The 26,419-nt window shown below is 40.6% G+C and overlaps 1 protein-coding gene and 1 non-coding gene across 2 annotated transcripts in view; one reads left to right on the top strand and one right to left on the bottom strand.

The window, feature by feature from the left end:
* Nucleotides 1-290: 290 nt before the first annotated feature.
* RAD50 (RAD50 double strand break repair protein) overlaps nucleotides 291-26,419 on the bottom strand; it is a 93,180-nt gene continuing 67,051 nt past the window's right edge. The window contains exons 22-25 of the mRNA XM_039252564.1: nucleotides 4,766-4,851; nucleotides 4,115-4,257; nucleotides 1,790-1,923; nucleotides 291-493 (exon numbers count right to left, since the gene is read on the bottom strand). Coding sequence (XP_039108495.1) covers nucleotides 307-493; nucleotides 1,790-1,923; nucleotides 4,115-4,257; nucleotides 4,766-4,851 — 550 coding nt within the window. The 3' untranslated portion in view covers nucleotides 291-306. The remainder of the gene's footprint in view (nucleotides 494-1,789; nucleotides 1,924-4,114; nucleotides 4,258-4,765; nucleotides 4,852-26,419) is intronic.
* Nucleotides 23,687-23,792, top strand: LOC120245491. Its single transcript, XR_005531801.1, has one exon. It is a non-coding gene; the product is annotated as a U6 spliceosomal RNA (small nuclear RNA).

The raw sequence follows: 26,419 nt of genomic DNA, 5'->3' as shown, positions 1-26,419 counted from the left end.
CTGCTATTGAGCCCCCAGGCCTGACAGGGTGCCTGGAGGTAGATGAAATAAAAAGCTGCCTGAGGACTTGCTTCCAAGGCAAAATCTTGACTATCAAAAATTTTTTTAAATGTTTCTACTTACTTTATTTTTGAGAGAGAGAGAATGAGTGGGGGAAGGGCAGAGGGCGTCCGAGGGAGACACTGAATCCTATCAGCACAGAGCCTGACTTGGGGCTCAAACTCACGACAGTGAGATCATGACCTGAGCAGGAGTTGGACATTTAACAGACTGAGCCACCCAGGCGCCCCAAATTCTTGACTGTTTTTAATGAACATAAGAACCCAGAGAGCTAACATTACATTTCACAATCTCTGAGCACTGATCAATGTTTTTCTTAATCCTGTAGAATTTGTCCACATATTCAGAACGCCCTAAGAGCTCCACAAAATCTTCATCGTGAGTGATTACCAGCAGCTGGAAGTTACGCTGCTGCGAGCGACTCTTAATTATCCTGAAACAATATATTTAGAACATTTTATTACTAAAGGGCACAAATAATTCTTTCCTTTATATGAAAAAGACACTGAGAACCTTGTCAGACACAGGATGGCCCTGCTGGAAACTGGAGAGGTGGACCCAGACCTTCAGCCCAGCTAGGTAGGAGTCCTCTGTCCTATACAGACAGTGAAGGTGACAGAGTGACTCTTCGTCTAGGTCTGACTCAGGGACTGATGAGAATACATGATCTGTTTTTTTCCAGAACACAAAGTTGTTCTTACTAAAACAGGCAGAAATGTTTTACTAAATTTTCCTTAATATCTGAACTGCTCAACTTTAGGAGTCTGACTTAATCCTTTGTCTGGGGTTTCCCTGACCTGTTACTAATTATCTCTGGAAGAAAAAAAAAAAAAAAAAAAAAAAACAAGTACAGGCAAGGGAAATTACATATGCAAGCCCAGCTACCTTCTTAGGAGCTGGGTCTACTTAGAATTCTGCCACCACCAGTCACTAGATGCATCATTACTATGACACACAGAAGGCCTGAGTGGGTGTACTGGGAACATTTTTGCTCATTATGTGCTGAGGTAACTGGCTAGAAGACCGAAATCAGACTTTTTAACTAATCATTTGTTTACCCCTTACCCATGGCTGGATACACTGAGAGCTTTTTAAAAGTATTAGCCCTTATATGTGGGTCATGCACATACTGAGAGGGGGCTGAGAAAGGCGCCCCATTCCTGCTAGTATCTTTGTCAGAAAGAATCCTGAGCCAGAGTACCCACCCAAAATAGCTTCTCTAGTTTGGGAAAAGTGTGCTTCCTCTGCCAGCACAGGAAGGGCTGCCCATCCCTGGAGTCTGTACCCACCACACATGAATGTGGCAAAAGCTTTCTGGCGCATAACCACTGTTACACTTTGTGCATTGGAGCTGTCCTTCCTTACAAAGCCAGGGAGATGGGCCAAAATCCATTATTACCACCTAGAAATGTTTTAGCATTGCATGCTAACTCCTCTACATGCCACGTGGGCACCTGTGGTGGGTTTACAGACTGGGCAAACCAAGCCAGGAAACCCTTCAGCCCACTTGGGGAGACTGTAGGGCGTGTCTGGGGCTGCTGTTCACCACCTAGTTCTTGTTAAGCATCGGAAGACTTACTATCAAAGGCAAAGCCTAAGGTCTGGCACTAACCAGCTTCCCAAAGAAAGACCTATGCAGACAGGGTTTTCACCACGAAGTCTTTGTTACTTTAAAACATGTACTGTATACATTACTATCTTAACCTGCCCCCAAAGTTGAGATACTTACTCAACGAGAGCATGTGCGAGAGATTCAATATTTTCTCTGTCAAGATTTGTTGTTGGCTCATCCAAGGCAAGGATGCCACAGTTCAAGCAGAATGTTTCAGCCAGGGCCAGGCGAATGATGAGTGAGGCTAGTACCTGGAAGAAAGCATCAGAGCTGAGCTGGACTGCACAGACCTTTACCTCATCCACCACAGAAAAGCATGCAGACCCAGCCTAAGGTATGTCTTTATAAGGGAAGGGGAGCAATGGCATCAGGTCACTGACTTCAGGTAAATTGTTGCTCTTTTATTTGGGAGAGCCTGGAATGGTGATGAGACTCTTCAACTCTTCCAGAAAGTGAACCATCAACTATGTTCTATCTCAGCTGTCATTTGCATTACTGTTTATCTGTAACCAATTTTAGTAACTGTTTAACAACCTTAAAAAATCAGGGCCTATTTTATTTTCCTGATAATGAGATTGTTTGAAAGATGTCATGTGCCTACTTTTTCTGTGTCTCACCCACTTTTTCTGAATTACCTTTAAATATGTACATTCTCTGGTCCCAGTGGGGTGCCAGGTATTGTGCCAAGACAAAGAATATTCCCGGGTCAGCATATCAGGGGTATAAAAGGATGGTTTTATTTAAGCTAAACTATAGGACATCCAAGGCACTGAAACTCCGAGGCACTTCCCCGGTTAATAGAAACCTAATACTCAAACCCTCAGCCCCAGCTGAAGCTCTCTGAGGGCACACAGGACATAGAATTAAGAATGTCAGAGTACTCTAGGAAGTATCTACTACTTCTGCATGAGCTGTCCATTCCCCTTCCCCCTGATTCTATGAATAAAGGAGCATCAAGGAGTGAGGTGTGATTTCAGAGCAGTTTACAGCTTCTCTTTGATGCCCAGGGCTGGCTGGAAGACTGCAGAAGCCAGGTTCATAGCTTGGCCCTTTGAGGAAGACACTCCTTCCTGTATTTGAACCCTAATGCAGGCCCTACCTCCACCCATACATACTCAGAGTCAAAATGAAGTTCCTGGCCAACCTCTACCAAAGTGTTTGTCTTCTCCCCAACACCAAGGAAGCAATTACTGCTCATTTTATAATTTAGACTATCTATAGGAAATCTACTCAGAAAATTTTCAAAGTATTTTCAATACAAAGGGACATATTACAAACTCTATTTTCTTATTCATAATAACCACTGAAAACCACCAAAGTAGGAATATTGGTTATAGATCACAAAGTTGTCATTTTTGCAGACTATGATTAAGATAATAATCTGCATATGCCTTAAATTGGTATCAGCTGTCTGGGCTGACAACAAAATACAGGACTGTCTTCAAGCAAAAATAGAAAACTATTTATGAAAATATATAATGGGAGCATCCATTTCTAGAATTTTAAAATTTTGTTAAGAAAATCAGGGGTCTAGAATTTTATCAAATAAAATCTGCTTCTAATCTGAAATGAGTAAGCTCAAGAATCCGTGTGACATCTTGGTTATAAACCTATGCAAAGTCAAGGACCCAGCCTTGTTCCCCAAGAATGCGGGTCCAATTCTCCTGATTCCTAAAGTTTGGTTCCTCTGATGTGGTCTGTGCTCCCTATCCAACAACAGAGGCTGTCCTCTCCGAGCCTCCTCTAGGGCTGGCTGGCCTGGCCCAACAGCTGAGTCTAAGCAGAGGGGAAGAGGGGACACAAGGGCAGCTATGAATGTCATGGCCTCTGGTCTAGCAGACCCTTCTCTTAACTTTTTTTTGAAGTAATCTCTACATCCAATGTAGGGCTCAAACTCACAACCCCGATATCTAAAGTCATGCTTTTCCCATGGAGCTGGCCAGGCTCCCCTAGCAAAACTCTTCTTTTAGAGGGTCTGCAGGTCCCAAGGCTAGGTGGGGATGGGGACTCAGTTCTGTGGTGGGGTTACTTTTCAATGAGACTTACTTTAATGCCTCATGTGGCTCAACCTGGGATGTGGTTTGGTGAACGCCTCTCCCCCACTTCTGACTGCTCTGAAATCAGGACTCACTCTTGCAATTACAATTGCATTCTTTCTTTCTTGGTAGCACATAAAATAGAGGTATGTCTTGTAACTTTATTCTCATAAGGAAGATTATGAAGCAACGAATCGTTCTCCCTTAGGCTGATCATATGACAACATTTCAGCCTCTTCTGAAAGATTATCTAAGGTTGCAGGAAATGCTGGTTGGAACTGGAAGAGGATAACAGGTAGCTGAGTCTATTACCCGGCAGCCCTGAGTGCTTTCACTGCAAGGACACTAGTTTCTCCCTGTCAATTCTCTGTGGACACATGGCTCCAGAGGCTCTTGAGATACCTGCCTTTTGTCCAGCACTGCATCGTCCGCGCATATCCAAGGCTGTGTCTCCCTTTAGCATCACCACTCGGTAGTTGTAATTCCGCCTTTTATCAGAAGCTGATACATTTTCATCGGCATCAGACCGAATTTCTATGTATTCAATATCTGACACAAAAAGATGATAATTTCAGAGCAACCTATATTCTAGCCTTTTGTCATTTGCAAGTATCAAGTAAGCCTAAGAAACAATGCGATATTACCATTAAAAGTGGCTGAGAGGGTTCACGAGGCAGAAGCAACCCCGATGTCTCAACCTTTGTCTCTACTCTGTCTTGCTGAGTTCCCCTATTAAGAGTTTCCTCCTGCTGGTTTTTTTCTTATCACATTTCAGCTTCTCCCTATCTACACTTCAACAGAATCTATTAGGTCATCAGTTAAATATAATATGTACCATAGCCAAATATGTAAGTCCTGTCAGGCTTTCTGGAATAGAAAACTTTGCAATTTTTCCCCCTTGTTACAAGATGTTGTCAAGATAAGAATTCTTAGACTCTCTAAGAGATGTTCACAAAGGGGTCCAGGAGGTAATACTGGCACAATGAGAGATCATATGTGCAAAACGGCAGGGACGGGGGCTTTGGAAAAAGCATCCATGACAAACCATGTAAATTACCTTGTCCACGATAGGTACTTCGCCAAAGGTCACGAATAATTTTGTTGATTTCTTCCATTTTCATACTGTGAAATTTCATGATAGCTCTAAAAAAAGAAGCCACAGATACTTAAAAGGAAAAATAGTATAATGGTAACACTAAGTACATTTAATAGTAGATATTAAAATTATGTGAAATACATAATATAAATAACACAAGTAATATAATGTTTTGAAATAACGGATTACTTCCAATGATAAAAGGAGAATATAGGAAGAGAGAGAAAAAAATAGGACTAAACACTCCTGCTTGGCTACAAACAAATACAGCCCGGCATGCGCCCAGTACTCCGGAGTCCTGTCCTTTCTCCATTTTCACTATGACAGGTTACTCTCTCAAATATTTATTCTGTTAAAATTTCACAAATCTTACTGGAAGGACTGTAGCCGCTGTAGCCTACCAGTTATAGGAAGACCTGCTGATTAAATGGATGGCAGGGAGTTAAAGACAGGAGGCCATTTGTGCAGGGTCCCATAGACTGGGGATGTACATGCGACTGTGGAACTGCTGTCTTTTTTTCTCTTCTGTTACTCTTCAGGTTTGCAGAAAGTGAGCCTAAGTGCTTTGATGCCTCAGATCTGTGAGCATTTTACCAACCAGAAGTTATGGTTCAGAAAGAGCAACTTGGAGGGTTAAACTGAGGTGAACCTCAAAACTTTTATTTTCCCTTCCTAATTGAAGATTAAAAAATTCTAACTCCAAATATGTGCATTCATTTCCATTTGACCTGTCAGCCCACCCATCCCCTCCCCACAACACTTAAAAAAAAAAAAAAAACCTAGTACTTTCTAAATACTAAAAAGAGGCAAAGAAATATTTATAAAAAGTACCCTGTTAAAAAACTTTGTTTTCACTATAGTCACCTTTCATAAAAAAGCCCTTAGGTTCTTTGGAAAAGGTTTCATGAATTAATAAATGATGCATCAGTGACAAAAAGGCAAACATCATGGCTATGACCATACAGAGGATGTGAGGCGGACTTACTTCCATTTGCAAGCCTCTTATCTGATATATACAAAAAAAGAAACTGAACGTAATGCTACTGCCTCTGCAGAATCATTTCATGATCTTTGGTTCACCAGCAAGAGAGAAAGAAATGACTCAACATAAATACATTTTAAGTATCAGATGAAGGATTGTGAAGTAATAAGGACTGGAAAAAACCATATTGTGCTTGTTAATGAGAATGCAACATGTCTCCATTTTCTACTTGATACATCTGTCTCGGCCTGACATTTTACACTTCTTTCAAAAGGACTGAGGAAAACCTTCTAAGTATTTGTCAAATAAACAACAAAACCCCTCAAGAATGTTCTTGGTGCCAATCATGTAATCCATAGCTATTTACACATTACAATCCTGATTTTCATATAACTTGAAAAAAAGGTCATCTTTCCATTTAACGGAAAGATCTTTCATAACCATAGTCAACTTTCCCAAGGTGGACAGCCAGCTCCAGGTGGGGTGGGAGTGTCCGAGCTGCGCTCACAGCCCCTGCCACGGACTCCTTGTACAACAGAGGTGGTGCATCCTGGCCCATGGAGGGTCCGCAGAAAGACAGCACTGCAAGAAGCAGCTCAAGTCCTGAGAGAACTCTAGACTCACCAAGGGGCGTGTCACACAGCGTTGAGGCCTACTGCTGTTGGCCAGGCCATCATTAGCTTAGCTTTATATCATCTTTCTCCAGTATGGAGTTTACAGCCCCACTGTGCAACAGCAGGGGAAGATTAAAGTAAACTACATTCAATCCACTTGAGGAATAATAGTGTTATTAGTGGTTACTACTAACAAGCATTTACCTTATGTGAAGCAAAGTTATGTTAAACAGGGGCCTCTGGGTGGCTCAGTTGGTTAAGCTTCTGGACTCAACTCAGGTCATGATTGCACCGTTCCTGAGTTTGAGCCCTGCATCAGGCTCTGTGCTGGCAGCTCAGAGTCTGGAGCCTGCTTCAGATTCTGTGTCTCCCTCTCTCTCTCTGCCTCTCCCCTGCTCTCTCTCAAACACAAACATTAAAAAAAATTATGGTAAACAATCACAGGTCATTTAATCCTTACAAAAATACTGGGAATTAGCTTTGGTTATCCCCATTTTACCATTAAGAAAATTGATAATGTAACAATGAATTTTCTGAAATAGAAATTGATCCCATTTACAACAGCATCAAAACCAATAAATACTTAGGAATAAATCTAAGGAAGTGAAGATCTCTACCATGAAAACTCTGTTTTCACTGATAAAAGAAATAGAAGACACAAATAAATGGAAAAATATTCAATGTTCACTGATTGAAAGAATTAGTATTGTTAAAGTATCTATACTACCCAAAGCCATCTACAGACTTAGCATAATCCCTATCAAGATTTCAATGGCATTTTTTACAGAGGTAGAGAAAACACTCCTAAAATTTATACAGAACCACAAAAGACTCTTGAAGAGCCAAAGAAATCCTAAGAAAGATGAACAAAAAGCAGGAGGCATCTCACTTTGATTTCAAGCTATAGTCTTTTTTTTTTTAATGTTTTATTTATTTTTAGGAGAGAGAGAGAGAGACAGCGTGAGCAGGGGAGGGTCAGAGAGAGAGGGAGTCACAGACTGAAACAGGCTCCAGGCTCTGAGCTGGCAGTCAGCACAGAGCCCGACGCGGGGCTCGAACCCACGAACCGTGAGATCATGACCTAAGCGAAAGTCGGACGCTTAACCGACTAAGCCACCCAGGCGCCCCTCAAGCTATAGTCTTAAAAACATAAGGCACTAGCATAAAAATAGACAAATAGATCAGAAGAACAGAATCTAGAGCCCACAAACAAACCCAAGCATAAACAGTAACTAAATTTGCCAAGGGAGCCAGAATACTCAATGGAGAAGACAAGCCTCTTCCAACAAATGGTGCTGGGATAACTGGGTATTAACATGTAAAAGAATGGAATTGGATTCCTTTTTTTTTTTTATATATATATATATATTTTTATTTATTTCTAGGAGAGAGAGAGAGACAGTGTGAGCAGGGGAGGGTCAGAGAGAGAGGGAGTCACAGACTGAAACAGGCTCCAGGCTCTGAGCTGGCAGTCAGCACAGAGCCCGACGCGGGGCTCGAACCCACGAACCGTGAGATCATGACCTAAGTGAAAGTTGGATGCTTAACCGACTAAGCCACCCAGGCGCCCCAAGAATGGAATTGGATTCCTATGTTACACCACTCAAATTTTAACTCAAGGGGCACCTGGGTGGCTCAGTTGGTTAAGCTTCCGACTTAGGCTCAGGTCATGATCTCATGGTTCATGAGTTTGAGCCCCATGTAGGGCTCTGTGCTGACAACTTAGAGCCTGGAGCCTGCTTCAGATCCTGTGTCTCCCTCTCTCTGCTCCTCCCCCGATTGCTCTCTGTCTCTCTCAAAAATAAACATAAAAAAATTAACTCAAAATGGAGTAAAGACTAAAATTTAAGTATAAGACCTAAAACCATGAAACTCCTAGAAGAAAACAAAGGAAGTTCTTTAATGTGATGTTTTGGAAATCATATAATGGCAAAAGAAATCCTCAAAAAAATGAAAAGACAGCCTACAAAAAAGGCAAAATACTGGCAAACTCTGTACCTGGTAAGGGGTTAATATCCAAAATCTATAAACAACCCCTATAATTCAACAGCAAAAAAAAAAAAAATGTTGACCCTTGAACAATACAGAGGTTAGGGGTGCCAAACTGCCAAACAGTCAAAATCTATGGGTAACTTTTGACTCCCCTAAGACCCACTACATTGTTGACCAGAAGAGGCCTTACCCATAACACAAACAGCCGATTAAATGCTAGTATGGATTTAGAGAAAAGGAAACCCTTGTGCACTGTTGGTGGGACTATAAATAGGTGTAGCCATTATGGTAAACATTATGAAGGATCCTAAAAAAATTTAAAAATTACCATATGATCTAGCCATTTCCACTTCTGGGAATATATCCCCAGGAGATGAAAACACTATGTCAAAGAGATATCTGCATCCCCATGTTCATAGCAACATTTTTAAAACAATATTTATTTGAGAGACGGAGGAGGTACACATGTGCTCAAGAGCAGGGGAGGAGCAGAGAGAGAAGAGAGAGAATCCCAAGCAGTCTGCACATTGTCAGTGAACCTGATGCAGGGGTGGATCTCATGAAATCATGAGCTGAGCTGAAATCAAGAGTTGGACGCTTAACCAAATGAGCCACCCAGGTGCCCCAACAGCATTATTTACAATAGCCACTACACAGAAACAACCTATGTGCCTGTGAATCGATGGATGGATGAAAATGTGTAGTATGTGTTTTATATATTAAATGGATTATTAGTCAGCCATTACAAAATGAGGAAATCCTACCATTTGTGACATATGGATGGTCCTTTAAGGTATTATGCTAAATGAAATTAAGTCAGAGAAAGACAACACTGTATGATCTCACTTATATGTGGAATCAAAACAAAAACATCAAATTAACAGAAAAGGGGATCAGATTTGTGGTGACCAGAGGTGGAGAAGAGGAGGGAGAATTGGAAGGAAGAAGGTCAAAAGATACAGATTTCCTTGGGGCACCTGGGTGCCTCAGATGGTTAAGTGTCCGACTCTTGATTTTGGCTCAGGTCATGATCTTATAGTACTGAGATCGAACCCCTTGTCAGGCTCTGTGTTGGGGGTGGAGCCTGCTTAAGATTCCCTCTCCCCCTCTGCTTTTCCCCTGCTAGGCATGCTCTCTAAAAAAAAAAAAAAAAAAAAAAAAAAAGGACAAATAAAATATCCAGTTATAGGTAAGTACTAGGTATGTAAGGTACACCATGGTAACTACAACTAACACTGCCATATGATATAGAGGAAAATTTTTAAGGGGAGAGATCCTAACAGTTGTCATCACAAGGAAAATTTTCTTCCCCTTTCTATTGTGTCTGTATGAGACAATGGATGTTAGCTAAACCCACTGTGGTAAACATTTCACAGTATTATGTAAATCAGACCATCAGGCTGTCTGTCTTAGACAGTGATGTATGCCAATTATTTCTTGGTAACACTAAAACCCCCATGAGGTTTGATGAAATTAGTAATGGCCCCAATTAGAGAAAACTGGTTAGGATGTTAAGAGCCCTTGAATATCATAATTAAAATTAAAAAGGCAGTCAAAATGCCATCTGTAAAGCCACCAGGCTCAGAAGGTTTTATGAGTAAATGTTAGTAACCAAGTATATAAAGTATTACACACCAAGGAAAAACAGAAGAGAAAAAAAAAAAGGAAAAAAAGTGCAGGCCTATTTTGCTTATGAATACAGATATAGAGTCTACATAAAATCAAATTTAGTGGTACAGAATTAAAAAGACCAAGGAGTATCATGGTATCAGTGATGTCATGACCAACTAGCATTTATTACAAGTAAGTAAGACTAGTACAAGACGAAAAATAAGATAACTCATCACAGGGCACCTGGGTATCTCAGTCGGTTAAGTGTCCGACTCTTCATTTCAGCTCAGGTCATGATCTCATGGTTTGCGAGTTCAAGCCCGGAGTTGGGCTCTGCACTGACAGTGTGCCCGCTTGGGATTTTCTCTTCCTTTCTCTCTGCCCGTCCTGTGTTTGTGCTGTCTCTCTTTCTCTCAAAATAAATAAACTTAAAAGAGAAAATCTAAAAAATCAACTGAAAAACCATTAAGACTAACAAGGTGGTCAGAAATGAACATAAAAAATTATTAGTATTATGTAGTTAGCAAAATCCAATAGGAAGCATAATTGAAAAGAGGATCTTATTCATAGTGGTAATAAAACCTATGAAATACCCAGGAATCTAAAAAACTGGTACAGGATGTAGAGGGAAAAGCTATAAAATAGAACAAACTTACAATAAAACAAAAAGAACTGATTAAGTAGGAGAATCTTACTATGCAGTGCATAATAGATTTAATATTACGAAGATGTCCATTCTCCTCAAGTAATTCAATGAATCAAATGCAATCCAAACAGAACTCCCAACAAGATTTAAAAAAAAAATTAATGAAATCTGTAAGATGACTCTAAAGTTTGCATCTCAGATATAATGTATAAGAAAATCAACATACTGGGACAGGAATCAAGATGAAATAAACGAAAATACAGAGAGAACTTTAGTTTATAACTGCTATTTCAAATCAGTGGGAAAAGTTTCAATAGTATTGGAAGGAGGGATAATTATATTACTGTCTTTATTAAACCTCAAAATCCAAATGAATCAAAGAGTTAAAAGTTAAATAAAACTATCAGAAGAAAACAATTTTATAATCTAGGACTCTAAAGTCTTCTTTAAAAATTTTTTTAAAGTTTATTTGAGAGACAGAGGCAGGAAGGGACAGAGAGAGAGGCAGAGAGAGACAGAGAATCCAAGCAGGTTCCACACTGTCAGCGCAGAGCCCGATGTGGGGCTCAAACTCACGAACTATGAGACCATGACCTGAGCTGAAACGAAGCGTTGGCTGCTCTAGCAAATGAGCCACCCAGGTGCCCCAGACTGGAAAGCCTTTCTAAGGGACAAGCTATAAATAAGAGATTAAAGATTTGCCTACATAAAAATTAAAATGTCACAAATAATACCAGAAAGTTAAAGGTAAAATGACAAACTTGGAGTAACTACTTGCAATGTATGTAAAAAGGATTACCACCCAAAATCTATAAAAAAAGTGGTACAAATCACTAAGAAAAAGACAACCTAATAGTAAACTGGCAAAGAGATATCTGAACAGGCAATTCTTGGGAAAGAAATACAAATAGCCAACATATGAAAAAACATTTGACCTCACTAGTAAACAAGGAAATGTAAATTCAAGTGAGAAGATTATGCTACAGTGGATTAGCAAAAAGTAAAAAGGCTGATAATATGAAATGCAGTCATGGAGAAGTGGGCACTTTCACACACTACTAGCAGAAACATAAATTCTGTGTTCATGGAAGGCAATTTGGCACTAACAAGTTAAAAATGTATATATACTCTGTGTCCCAGTAACTCTGGTTCTAAGAAGCTATCTTTCTGGTACATCTGCCCACGTGTGCAAAGACGTACATTGTAGTATCATCTGTAGTAGCAAACATTTAAAAGTTTCCTTATATGTTCAAATCAAGTAGGTAACATCCGTTTTTATAGAATATTATACAGTCATTAAAAATAACGAGGTACTTCTATATCTGAATATAAAAGATTTCATCACATGTTAAGTGACAAAACAGAAAAATACCTACAGTATGATACTATTTACATAAACAAAGATCTATGTCTGTGTACATAACCTGCAAAAAGCCCTGTGACGGAAATGAAAATATGTCATGAATGTAATAATACTTAAGTACTCGAGAAATTGATGTCAGTCACTACCATGGAAATGTGACCTGTAAATGTCAAGTCCAATGTGAAGTTTGTTCTGTGATTTACACAGTAATGGAGAACAGGGAAGCGTTAAGTATCTATAAGGTTAAAATAGGTTAAATGGTACAAGTGATACAAATATCATGGAATATAAAGGAACAAAATAATTACACTGTTTGGGACGCACTTCAACAATGTAACATTCTACGGAGGAGAAACAGCACAGGAAAATGTGTGAAAACGTCTTAAGGGAATAAAATTGTTCAGTTTGGTTAGAGTATAGTGAATAGTAAGAGATGAAATGGGAGGGGCGCCTGGGTGGCTCAGTCGTTAAGCGTCCGACTTTGGCTCAGGTCATGATCTCACGATTTGTGGGTTCAAGCCCTGCGCTGGGCTCTGTGCTGACAGCGAGCTCAGAGCCTGGAGCCTGCTTCGGATTCTAGGTGTCTCTCTGACCCTCCTCTGCTCACGCTCTCTTTCTCTCTCAGAAATAAAAAAAAAAAAAAAATTAAAAAAAAAAAGGCGATGAAATGGGAAAGACCAGATGTGGAAAGTCTTTTCTAAAATTAGAAGCAAACAGGAACCTCCACCTTTAGGAAAATAAACCTGGTAGAAGTACAACAGGAGTGGGAAAGGATAAAGAGGTGGGAGAAGCTACCACACTAATACAGGTAAGAGATGAGGGTCTGCCTGACTAGGCATGGGCTGTGGAAGAAAAGCACTTCAGAGACTGTGCAAGGTAGGACGCTGTGGGAGAAGACTGACACAAACCTAAAGATTAACCTCACATACTTTATAGCCCCTGGACTTCATAGGTAATGAACATTTAAGAATGATCTTGAGAGTCCATGACCTATAGGAAACTTACTCTGTTTAGGCAAAGATATGTATTTCATGAGCTTGAAACTGTTGTAGGTAAATGGTCATCTGAATAGTTACGTCAGCCCCACATGTACCTGGAATGTGGACATCACTCAGTTACATTTATACTCACTCCTGTGAAGTAGTTATGTTTTGTGAAAACTGACTCCCAGAAGAAAAGTGAAAAGGTCCAAGATTTAAGAAAATAGTGGATTATTTTTAAAAAATATTTATTTTGAGAGAGAGCGCAAGCAAATGGGAGAGGGGCAAAGAGAGAGGGATAGAAAGAATACCCAGCAGACTCCAAGTAAAAGTGCACAACTTGCCCTGGGGCTAGGATCACAAACTGTGAGATCTTGACCTGAGCGTAATTAAGAGTCAGACACTTAAATGACTGAGCCACCCAGGTGCTCCAAGAAAAGAGTTGTTTATAAATTATTTAATCTTATATTTAAATATTCCTAAACATGTGAAAGATTTCCTTACAATTTTCAGTAATAATACTGCATTTTAGAAGGACAAATGATGGCTTTAGTGGTATTTATATTCTGATGATTTATGAAACTTAAAATATAAGGGGGCCTGGGTGGCTCAGTTGGTTAAGTGTCCAACTTCAGCTCAGGTCATGATCTCACGGTTCCTGGATTTGAGCCCTGTGTCAGGCTCTGAGCTGACAGCTCAGAGACTGGAGCCTGTTTCTGATTCTGTGTCTCCCTCTCTCTCTGCCCCTTCCCCACTCATGCTCACTCATGCTCTGTTTCTCTCTGTCTCAAAAATAAATAAAGCATAAAATTTTTTTTAAAAAATGTGATCCTCACAAATCACAAAGGCTTAACTTATTTCCTACTTGAAAGGGGACACCATGAGGCCAGAAAGACAAAAAGACACGTGTCAGCGAAACTATGCACCATGATACTGTAGTGGCAGGTCTATGTCATTATACATTTATCCAAACTCTAGAAGTACAATACGCAGAGTGAATCGTAATGTAAACTACACATTTTGGGTGATTATGATGTGTCAGTCTAATACCACTCTGGTGAGGGATGGTGACAGTAGGGGGAAGCTACAGTTGTGGCGTGAGAATGGTGGGGGGGTAGTGGTTTGTATATGACAAATCTCAGTACTTTTTGCTCAGTTTTGTTGTGGACCTAAAACTGCTCTAAATAGCCTATTTGAAAAGAGAGAGAGAAAGAGATCTGTGCCACCATAGCATGTGGGCTGTTTCCATCCACGTCCCGCTTCCTTCTTCACACAGGTGCATCCTTTAAATGCCAGGCTGACTGTACGGTCCTTTGGCACCTCTCTGCACCATGGCTTCTGCCCCACAAATTAGGTAATCTTCCTTTCTAAGTTGTCCAACTCTCTCCCACACTTACCTCTCTCTCTTGGAGCTTTAATAAAAAGCTTCTGTAAGCCCCTGAGTTACTATCCTCCTAAGCCTATGTGGATTCCAGTTTGAAGTCACAAGTGAAGCTTATTAGGTTTCCCCAGGACACTGTTTGCTGCTGCTCTGAGGCCACTTTTAAAATCATTTCCAGGACTCCGCTATTAGCAGACTTTTGAGAACAGGTATCTAAGGGGTTGGAAAAATATCACTTAAATAGACAAAATCCTCATCTATCAGGAAAAGACCTTTCTTGTTCTTACTTCATTATTTAAACCATAACCAGAGAGCAAGATACCGAGAAAGAACTACCATTCTGCAAAATGTGAAGTGATGCTCAAAATCTGAAACGTGCATAAAATGGCAAAGGGAACTGGATTCCCCCTCCCCACCGTGTCTCAGCTATTTCACTGAATAAAATGTGAACTAAGAGGGCCAAATACATACATGCCTTACTAATAGAAAAAAATTAGCTCAGGAGAATGATAAAAACTACTAAGTTCATGAAAATTAACCAAGTTAGATTAGAAAAAAGCAGTAATATACCAAGTTAGATTAGAAAAAAACAGTAATATACTTACAAAACCCATTTTCCAACATTATCCTCACCCTTGTATTTAAAATTGTACCAGATTTTGAGATATACAAATTGCTAAAATTGGCTAGGGCCACTGCTATTTATGATTACACTAGATACTGTTCCCTAAGACCCTAGTACTTATCACTGTGAGAACTTCCTGTCTCCTTAAATTTAGGTCAGTGGAAGTGCTCTCGTAGAAGGGAATGATATCATGAGTGTCACGTTCTACTGAGTATCATGTTCCGAACTATCAGTGATTTTCACTACTTGGCAAAACTCAGAATCTGTCATTTACCAAAAGGAAGTTGTACACTTAAAAGAAAAATGGCATCTTTTCCTAGATGAAACCCTTAAAGACTATTAAATTTATTTCCTAAAACCCTTAAAACTTCTAAACTAATTTCCTTTAGCCAGACTCCTAAGTATCCGCTTTTAAAATTGAGGCAATAGTTTAACCACCATTAAAAGATAAACATTTAGTTATAAAAACTTGCACTAAGTGACAAATGCTACCAGCGATCTTTTAGTTTTGTATTCTACCTGCTTGATGCTAGAGACGCTGCTGATGTGAAACTACTGTACCCACAGTGAGGATGAGAATGGCAGCCATGAGCGACCACTAGATCAAGCACTCATGGAAGCAAGCTCTCCTTGAGTACAAGGAGCCAGGCTCTCAACAGAGTCAAAGAGTTGGCCGCCTTGGCTACAAAACTACAAGTTACAGGTTTCCATTGAGTTTCAGAAGAAGTGTGACTTAATATGCAACATTCTACATTTGGGGAAAAATGACAGTTTGGGGCATAGGATAGATTACTGCACTCTGAGTGATACAGTGCAAAAATCATTTAATTGACGTTTTCTTTTAAACGGGTAAGGGGTAATATAAATGATGTAGTTTTCCTCCTCCTCATCTAGTAGAAGTGTCTCTGACCACTGGCAATGCTTATAATCAGTGATGTTTTTAGATGATTACTAATAACAGATGGTAATCAGCTCTTCTTGAAAATGCACTGCTAATTTCCTGTGTTACCTTAAATAGACAGCCGAATGCAACAATACACTGATTGCATGCTTCATTCTAAGAGGTGAAACAATGAGGGAAATTTTGGACCTTTCTAGGTGAGAAGGCAAATTTAAGGCTCACAGTATAAACCTAAACAAGGCTACAATTTGCAAGCACAAGCCCACATAGACTCAATTTTGGGGAAATCTGTACCACTTCTTTTCTTCTTATTTAGAAGAATCCATTTGATTACCAGATAACAGAACTCAGTAAGCAGCCTGGCTTTGTTCCTCTGGCAAGCCTAAATTGCTGGAAAGCACCTCTGCACCTCCCCGCCCCCACAAGCTCCTCATGACTGGCCCCATCAAGCCCCCTCACACACGCTCACTCTGCTCAGTGTCATGACTCTAGCACTGAGGCACTTTTCTCTACTGAAGTGCCTTTTGTTCATTATTCAAGGCCAAGGTCAAACACGGACTGTGGAACACCTACCATGGTCTTCCCTACTGGAGCATTAGCAGTTTGCAGGAAGGACAGGATACGTTATTCCTGCCTTCCCAGAGCTCAACAATAAAATACTAACAGGGATTTTTGAATAAGCATGTGCCTTACTGAGGGAATCCCACTTCTTCCTGCTGCCAATGCCTCTTAGGGTAACCCGCAGGGATAGCTTGAGGGGTCCTAGGTATGGTTTTCTATTCAGTTAACACATATGAAACCTTAAGTCCACAGGTCAGTGTAATAAGAGAATTACCTTGTAGTAGAATACATGCAAGTAAAATTTAAAAGAAGACCAGCCTACCTAATTTGGCCCCTCAGTCCCCTCTACCTATCACCCCACTTTTCGGCTCCCCTTCACAGAACCTTTCGTAAGATCTATACTCACTGTTTCCACTTCTTAACCCTATTCTCTCCTCATCCAACTCCAAAGCTTCAGTTCGAAACATGTCACTGAGATTGCTCTTCAAAATCATTAAACACCTCCATTTGTCAAAATGAAGGGTCACCTGTGAGTGCTCATCTCATTTGACCTCTCAATAATACAAGATTCTTGAAATACTTTCTTTACTTGGTTTTTAAGATACCATACCTTTTATTTTATTTACTTTTTATTTTATTTTAGAGAGGGATAATACAAGTGGGGGAGAGAGGCAGAAAGAGAGAGGGAGAGAGAGAATTTTAAGCAGGCTCCACACCCAGTGCAGAGCCCAATGCGGGGCTCGATCTCAGGACCCTGGGATCATGACCTGAGCAGAAATTAAAAATTGGATGCTCAACCGAATGAGCCACCCAGGTGCCCCAGGCACCCCAAGATACCATACCTTTAAAAAATTTTCTACTACTTCATTAGATTTATAAACATCAGCAGTCTTGGGACCCTTCCCTTTTCTATCTACAGTTCTCTCATGTAATCTCACTCTGTGGCTTTAAATACTATATATATGCTGATGATTCCCAAATTTATACCTTACTCCTAAAGTCTAGACTCTAGATTACACATCCAACTCCTTGAGGTGCCTGCAGACACCTCATTCTCAGTTAGGTGTCTGACTTTTGATTTCGGCTCAGGTCATGATCTCATAGTTTGTGGGATCAACCCCCCTTCCCCTCCCGCCACCCCCTAGCTCTTTGCTGATAGCATGAAGCCTGTTTGGGATTCTCTCTCTCCTTTCTCTCTGCCCCTCCTCTGCTTGCTCTTTCTTTCAAAATTAATGAATAAACTTGGAAAAAAAAAAAAAAGCCTCTAAAACATCTCTAGATTTTCCCCTTCCAAATCCTGCCTGTTTCAAGGCACGGCAGTTTATTCTACCTGTTGCTCAAGTAAAGTTATGTAGGAGCAACCTCCGATTTTTTTTTACTTTCCTTTTCCTCCCCTGTATTCAATTCAGAAGCAAGCCCAATCAACTCCATTTCCAAAACAAATCTGGAGTCCCTCCGCTTCTTCCTCCCTAGTCCGGTCCACGACCATTTCTTGGACTATGAAAGCAGTCTCTTCCACTGGTCTTGTTTCTACCCTGGTCCTCCTACAATACATTCTGCAAACAGCAGCCAGTGCAATTTCTTCAAACTATGAATCAGAGTATATTACTTCTCTCCTTCAAACCCACCAGGGACTTCCTATCAATACAGAGAATAAATGCAAGAGTAAAGTCTGGGAACCATCTATCTCTGACCTCATTCCCTTGCTCACTGTATTCTAGCTATGCTTGCCTACTTCCTAGTCCTTGAACCCCTCCTGTTCCAACTGGTCTTGGGGCCTAAACATTAGATATTCTTTCCACCTGTAAGACTTGCATATCTGCTTTTTGTGTATGTTGCTCCCTGTCATCAATCAGGCCCCAGGTTAAATGCCACATTCTGTTGCTACTGAAAGACCTAAAGTAGCTCCTGAATTATGCCTATCACTAAAGTTAATTTTGTGTAATCTTGGACAGTGTTCTCAATCTTGATAAATACTTGATCTTTACAGGGTAGATACAAGAATTCAATTAGATTATGGCTAACAAACAGTAAGTATTCAATTAACATTAAATGTCCCTTCTGTATAGCTCCCACCCTTGAAAAATTTGGTCTCAGAGAATGTTTAAAAAGAAACAGAAATCTACATTTTCTTAGTAAAGCTAAGTTCCACAGTACCAATAAGGAATAGACAGTATAAGAATTTATACTGTGGCATCTGGGTGGCTCAGTTGGTTGAATGACTCCTGATTTTGGCTCAGGTCATGGTCTGTCATGGGATCAAGCCCTGTATCTACTTGGGATTCTTTCTCTCCTTCTCTCCACCCTTTCCCCATTAGTGCATGTATTTGCGCTCACTCTCGCTCTCTCTCCCCCTCAAAATAAATTTTAAAACTTCAAGATCATTAAAAAAATTTATATTAAAGATTGGAAGATAACAAAGAAAGGTGGATTAAATGGCTTCTTAGTTTCCCTTGTAACAATGACTTAACACTGACTACTATAACCCTGGAAAAAAAATTTCCAGGGTGCTAGGTGGCTCAGTTGGTTAAGCGTCCGACTTTGGCTCAGGTCATGAGGTTTGTGGGTTTGAGCCCTGCATCGGGTTCTGTGCTGACAGCTCAGAGCCTGCAGCCTGCTTTGGATTCTGTGTCTCCCTCTCTCTCTGCCCCTACCCTGCTCACGCTCTCTCTCTCAAAAATAAACATTAAAAAATTTTTTTTTAATTTCCACTTTATAGATAAGGAAATGGAACCTCAGAGCACTTAAATAATTTGCCAAATGTCAACAGTCAGAATATGAAATAAAGTAATCTCCACAGAAAATATTTTTAACCATCAATTACAAGTTTTTGAGGCTTCAAGAAGGAAGAAATTACCAACTTTTACAAACACATTTTCCGCGTTCTAAGACTCATTTTTAATTTTTCATGACAACCAACTTAAGTTACCCCACTCTATAAAGTACGTTTTTTGTTTTTTTTTTTAAATGTTTTTTATTTATTTGTAGGAGAGAGAGAGAGAGACAGCGTGAGCAGGGGAGGGTCAGAGAGAGACGGAGTCACAGACTGAAACAGGCTCCAGGCTCCGAGCTGGCAGTCAGCATAGAGCCCGATGCGGGGCTCGAACCCACGAACCGCGAGATCATGACCCAAGCGAAAGTCGGACGCTTAACCGACTAAGCCACCCAGGCGCCCCTAAAGTACGTTTTTAATAGCAAAAAGTTTCTTGAAATAAAGTGATCTTACTAGGACTAGATCTCCTATTTCTTAGTGCTCAAAAAATGGCAGGTTTATTGGGTACACAGCATCTGTTGCTGAAGAACTACAAAAGTAAAAAGCTTCATAAAGGCATAAATATATGAGGTGGCTAGAAAGACTAAAAAGAATTTTGAAAGGCAAAAAGGGGGGGAAAGAAGACAATGTGTGTACATACAGTCTACTGGGCAAGGATTCTTAATGTCTTGTTAAAGCTCTTGTTTCAAAACCTAGTATTTTGGGACGCCAGGGTGGCTCAATCAGTTAAGTGTCTGATTTCGGCTCAGGGCATGATCGCATGTTTTGGGAGTTTGACTCTCACATCGGGATCTCTGCTGTCAGCACAGAGCCTGCTTCAGATCCTTATTTCTCAGACTCTCTCTGCCTCTCCCTTGATGACACTCTCTCAGAAATAACCATTAAAATAAAAATGAACTGGGAAAAAATCTTAAGTTTCAACACTTTAAATTATTGGGTCTAAAAACTAGGGGAGTTTCTGGGGTACCTGGGGAGCTCAGTGGGTTAAGCATTGGACTTTGGCTCAGTCATGTGACAATCTCACAGTTCATGAGTTCAAGCCCTGCGTGGGGCTCTGTGTTGACAGCTCAGAGCCTGGAGCCTGCTTGGGATTCTGTGTCTCCCTCTCTCTCTGCTCCTCGTCCGCTTGTTCCCTCTCTCTCAAAAATAATAAAAACCTTAAAAAACAAAACAAAACTAGGGGAGTTTTCAAGATTCCCAAAGGTTAAAAAACAAAGTTCTGAGGACTGTGGGCCAACATGACAGAGGAGTAGAGGGATCCGTAGTTCCCATGTCTCTCAAAGAAGGGCTGAAGCAAAGGACTCTGAACCCCAAGTCTGGGAGAAAGGAGATAGAGTCTACTAGGAAGAAAATGCGAAATCCAGACGGCCCCAGAGGTGCATGATTGCGAACTAGGGGAGATAAAAGGAAGGCACAGAGGGGAGGGATCCCCTGCTGTAGAGAGTCCAAGGGAAGAGAAATAGTGGCTGGCGAAGTGAAGGACTATATCTAGACAAGAGAAAAACTGAGGCAAACAGAGAGGGATCCTATCATCCCATCTCTAACTGCAGGGCTTTCTTTGGGCTGGGGCCTGCTGCCCTGTTTGCACTTCTGGGGAGGAGGGGAGTCCCCTCCAGATTTCGTGGTACGTCAGGGCTGCAGCTGGCAGCACGAGAGTCCAGTCCTCTACCTGAACTGCTGTGGCTTGGGGGATTACATATCAGGTAGCATGATTATCGTGTAGAGTAGGAGTTTGGAACTCAGCTATGTGTGGGACATAGGAGAAAGCGGAGCCAGACAGCTGCCTTGTGAGGCAGTGAGGAGGGATCCGAAGGAATGATTTGGGACACCTGGTCCTAAAGAAGGTACTGGGGGGTGGGAGGTCATCATATTTCTCCCCACAACCACCAAGGTGGGGCCTCAGGAATCCTCTGTGGGGCCCATAGGGGAGGCAGGAGCCGCCTCCACCAAACTACACCCCTTCACACTGGAGAGCTGCTTATCTACTGGAGCTGGATACATGCTGCTAAAATAGAAGGCCCCCCTCCTCCAGACCAGCACTGCGGCATTGCCTGGATTAACTCTAAGTCAGTTCTTGTTATATAGCTATATTCTCCCTTTTCTCTTTCTTTTTTTTTTTTTTTTTTTAAATTTGCTTTTTAATGTTTTTTATTTATTTCTAGGAGAGAGAGAGAGAGACAGCGTGAGCAGGTGAGGGTCAGAGAGAGAGGGAGTCACAGACTGAAACAGGCTCCAGGCTCTGAGCTGGCAGTCAGCACAGAGCCCGACGCGGGGCTCGAACTCACGAACCGCGAGGTCATGACCCAAGCAAAAGTCGGACGCTCAACCGACTAAGCCACCCAGGCGCCCCAATCCCTTTTCTCTTTCTTAACTCTTCCCTCCTCTAGGCTGGTTAATCTGGTTACTGGTTTGCTTAAACAGACATTTAAAAAAAATTTTTTTTAATGTTTTTATTCATTTTTTTTTTTTTTTGAGAGGGGGAGAGACAGAGAGACAGAGAGACTCCAAGTGGGGGAGGGGAAAAAGAGAGAGAGAGACACAGAATCTGAAGCAGGCTCCAGGTTCTGAGCTGCCAGCACAGAGCCTGATGCGTGGCTCTAACCCATGAACTGGGAGATCATGACTTGACCTGAAGTCAAGCGTTTAACCGACTGAGCCACCCAGGCACCCCTAAACAGACATATTTAATCCATTCTCTTGATGCATGTTCTATACTTTCTTTTCTTTCCTTTCTCTCTCTCTGGAAATCATCAGTCCATATAGTCTCTCTGGGTAACTTTATCTTTGTTTCTTCTTCCTCGCTTCCTTCCTCGTTCTCCTTTGTCTTTCTCTGGATTAAGCCTTGTGGTCTCTTCTACCTGGTCAATGTTCATTTTCTTTCTCCCCGCCCCTGTCATTTCTCTCTTTGTATATGCTCCTGTTCTTTACTTGTAGCTGGGGTTTCTGGTTTTAGATTGTCTTTTGTTTTGGTTTGATTGTTTGTTTTATTTGTGCACTTGCAAGTTTTTGTTTTCTGTTTGTTTGACTGTTTTCCTTTCCAGGGCTACTGCAAGGAACAAACCCAAAGCACACCTGGTGGAAAGCCCAAAACATCACTACAAGTAGGGAAATAAAATAACTAAAGTCACAACAGCAGAGAGCAAGTAACACTCTCCAAAAAACATCTCATGAACAGTGTATGAGCCCCCTTTAATATAGCAGTACTCGCTGGTGCAGAGCACATAACAAGCTTTTAAAACTTACAAGGGACAGAAAACTAGCCAAAATGATGAAACAGAAGAATTCTCCTCAAAAGAAAAGAAGTGACAGCTAAAGAATTGATCAAAATAGATATAAGCAACCTAAGTGAACACGAATTTAAAATAATAGTCATAAAATCAATTGCTAGGCTTGAAAAAAGCATAGGAGACAGCAGAGACTCCATTACTGCAGAGATCAAGGATCTTAAAAATAATCATGATGAATTAAAAAATGCTATAAATGAGGTACAAAATAAAATGGAGGCAGCCACAGCGCAGATTGAAGAGGCAAAAGGGAGAATAGGTGAATTACAAGATACAATTATGGAAAAAGAGGAAGCCAAGAAAAAGATAAATTGATACAGGAGCACGAAAGAAGAATTAGAGAATTAAGTGATGCAGCAACCAAACAGAACAATATCTGTATCACAGATATTCCAGAAGAAGAAGAAGAAGAGAGAGAAAGGGGTGGAAGGGGTACTTGAACAAATCACAGCTGAGAACTTCCCCAATCTGGGGAAGGAAACATACACTGAAATCCAAGAGGCACAGAGAACTCCACTCAGACGCAACTTGAATGAATCTTCTGCACGACATTTCATAGTGAAACTGGCAAAATATAAGGATAAAGAGAATTCTGTAAGCAGCTAAGGATAAACGGGCTTTAACATCCAATGGTAGACACATAAGGATAGTAGTAGACCTAGCTACTGAAACCTGGCAGGCCAGAAAGGAATGACAGGAAATCTTCAATGTGATGAACAGGAAAAATATTCAGCCAAGAATCCTTTATCCAGTAGGCCTGTCATTCAGAATAGAGATAAAGGTTTTCTAAAAACAAACAGAAGCTGAAGGAATTCATCACCACTAAACCAGCCCTACAAGAGATCCTAAGGGGAACTCTATGAGAGAAATGTTGCAAGTAACACAAAGTACCAGAGACATCACTAGAAGCATGAAACCTACAGATATCACAATGATTCTAAACCCATATTTTACAATAATAACACTGAATGTAAATGGACTAAATGCTCCAATTAAAAAACAGAGTATCAGAATGGATTAAAAAAACAAGACCCATCTAGTTGCTGTCTACAAGAGACTCATTTTAGACCTGAGGACACCTTCAGATTGAAAGTGAGGGAATGGAGAACTATCATGCTACTGGAAGTCAAAAGAAAGTTGAAGTAGCCATACTTAAAATGGACAAACTAGTGCTCACTCCGGCAGCACATATACTAAAACTGGAACGATACAGAGAAGATTAGCATGGCCCTGCACAAGGATGACACGCAAATTCGTGAAGCGTTCCATATTTTCTGATGGATGTGGGGGGAGGGGGGGGATGGGCATTGAGGAGGGCACTTGTGGGGATGAGCAATGGGTGTTATGTGGAAACTAATTTGACAGTAAATTATTTGTAAAAAAAAAAGGACAAACTAGAGTTGAAAGTAAAGGCTATAACAAGAGATGAAGAAGGGCATTATATAATAATTACAGGGTCTATCCATCAGGAAGAGCTAACAATGATAAATGTCTATGCGCTGAATTTGAAAGCACCAAAATTTAGAAAACAATCACAAACCTAAGTCATCTTTTTGGTAAGAATGTGCTAATTGCAGGGGGTTTTAATACTCCACTTACAGCAATGGACAGATCAACCAGACAGAGAATCACTAAATAAACAATGGCCCTGAATGACATATTGGACCAGATGGACCTGACAGATATATTTAGACCTCTACATCCCAAAGCAGTGGAACTTACTTTCTTCTCAAGTGCACATGATACATTCTCCAAGACAGATAACATACTGGGTCACAAAACAGCCCTCAATAAATATGTTAAGAACTGAGATTATACTATGCACACTTTCAGATCTTGATGCTATGAAACTTGAAATTGACCACAGGAAAAAGTCTGGAAAACCTCCACAGCATGGAGGTTAAAAAACATCTTACTAAAGAACGAATGGGTCAACCAGGCAATTAGAGAAGAAATTAAAAAATATATGGAAACAAATGAAAATGAAAACACAATCCAAACCCTTGGGGATGCAGCAAAGACAGTCCTAAGAGGAAAATACATGGCAATCCAGGCCTATATCAAGAAACTAGAAAAATCCCAAATACAAAATCTAATAGCACACTTAAAGGAACTAGAAGCAGAACAGTAAAAGACACCCCAAACCCAGCAGCAGAAGAAAAATGATAAAGATTAGGGAAGAAATAAACAATGTAGAAACCAAAAAAACAGCAGAACAGATCAATGAAACCAAGTGTTTTTTTGTAAAAAATAAACAAAATTGATAAGCCTGTAGGCAGGCTTCTCAAAAAGAAAAGAGAGAGGACCCAAATAGATAAAATCAGGAATGAAAATGGATTTATTGCACAGTCCTCAGAAATATAAGCAGTTAGCAGGGAATACTATGAAAAATTATATGCCAACAAACTGGACAACCTGGAAGAAATGGACACATTCCTAAATACCCACACACTTTCAAAATTCAAACGTGAAGAGAGAAAATCTGAACAGACCCGTAATTAGGGAAGAAACTGAATCAGTTATCAATCATCTCCCAACAAATAAGAGTCCTGGACCAGATGGCTTTCCTGGGGAATTCTACCAGACATTTAAAACAGAGTTAATATGGGGTGTCTGGGTGCTCAGCTGGTTAAGTGTCCGACTTCGGCTCAGGTCATGATCTCAAAGTTCGTGGGTTCGAGCCCCACGTCAGGCTCTGTGCTGACAGCTAGCTCAGAGCCTGGAGCCTGCTTCAGATTCGGTGTCTCCCTCTCTCTCTGACCCTCCCCTGCTCATGCTGCCTCTTTCTCTCTCTCTCTCTCTCTCAGAAATAAATAAAAAGAAAAAAAATAAAATAAAACAGAGTTAATACTTATCCTTCTCAAGCTGTTCCAAAAAATAGAAATGGAAGGAAAAATTCCGGATTCATTCTATAAAGCCAGTATCACTTTGATTGACAAACCAGACAGATTCAGCAGAAAAAGAGAACTATAGGCCAATATCCCTGATGAATATGGATGCAAAAATTCTCAACAAGATACTAGCAAATTGAATTCAACAGCAATATAAAAAGAATTATACATCATGATCAAGTGGGATTCATTCCTGAGCTGCAGGGCTGGTTTAATATTCACAAATCAATCAACGTGATACATCATATTAACAGAAGAAAAGATAAGAACCATATGATCCTGTCAATAGATACAGAAAAAAGATGTGAGAAAATACAGCATCCTTTCTTAATAAAAACACTCGAGAAAGTCAGGATAGAAGTAACATACTTAAACATCATAAAAGCCATTTACAAAAAGCCCACAGCTGATATCCTCAATGGGGGAAAACTGAGAGCTTTCCCCCTGAGATCAGAAACACGACAGGGATGTCCACTCTCACCACTGTTGTTTAACATAGCGCTGGAAGTCCTAGCATCAGCAATCAGACAACAAAATGAAATAAAAGACATCAGAATTCGCAAAGATGAAGTCAAACTTTCACTTTTCACAGATGACGTGATACTCTACCTGGAAAACCCAACAGACTCCACAAAAAGCCTACTAGAACTGATGCATGAATTCAGCAAAGTCGCAGGGTACAAAATCAATGTACAGAAATCAGTTGCATTTTTATACAATAATAATGAAGCAACAGAAAGAGAAATCAAGAAACTGATCCCATTCACAATTGCACCAAATACCACAAAATACGTAGGAATAAACCTAACCAAAGATATAAAAGATCTGTATGCTGAAGACTGTAGAAAATTTATGAAGGAGGGGCGCCTGGGTGGCTTAGTCGGTTAAGCGTCCGGCTTTCGCTTGGGTCATGATCTCGTGGTTCGTGGGTTCGAGCCCCGCATCGGGCTCCGTGCTGACTGCCGGCTCGGAGCCTGGAGCCTGTTTCAGTCTGTGATTCCCTCTCTCTCT

The sequence above is a fragment of the Hyaena hyaena genome, unplaced genomic scaffold, assembly GCF_003009895.1.
Source record: "Hyaena hyaena isolate Hyena2069 unplaced genomic scaffold, ASM300989v1 scaffold_425, whole genome shotgun sequence".
Taxonomy (NCBI): domain Eukaryota; kingdom Metazoa; phylum Chordata; class Mammalia; order Carnivora; family Hyaenidae; genus Hyaena; species Hyaena hyaena.
Note: the sequence above shows the minus strand (reverse complement) of the source record. Positions and strands in the feature narration are given on the sequence as shown.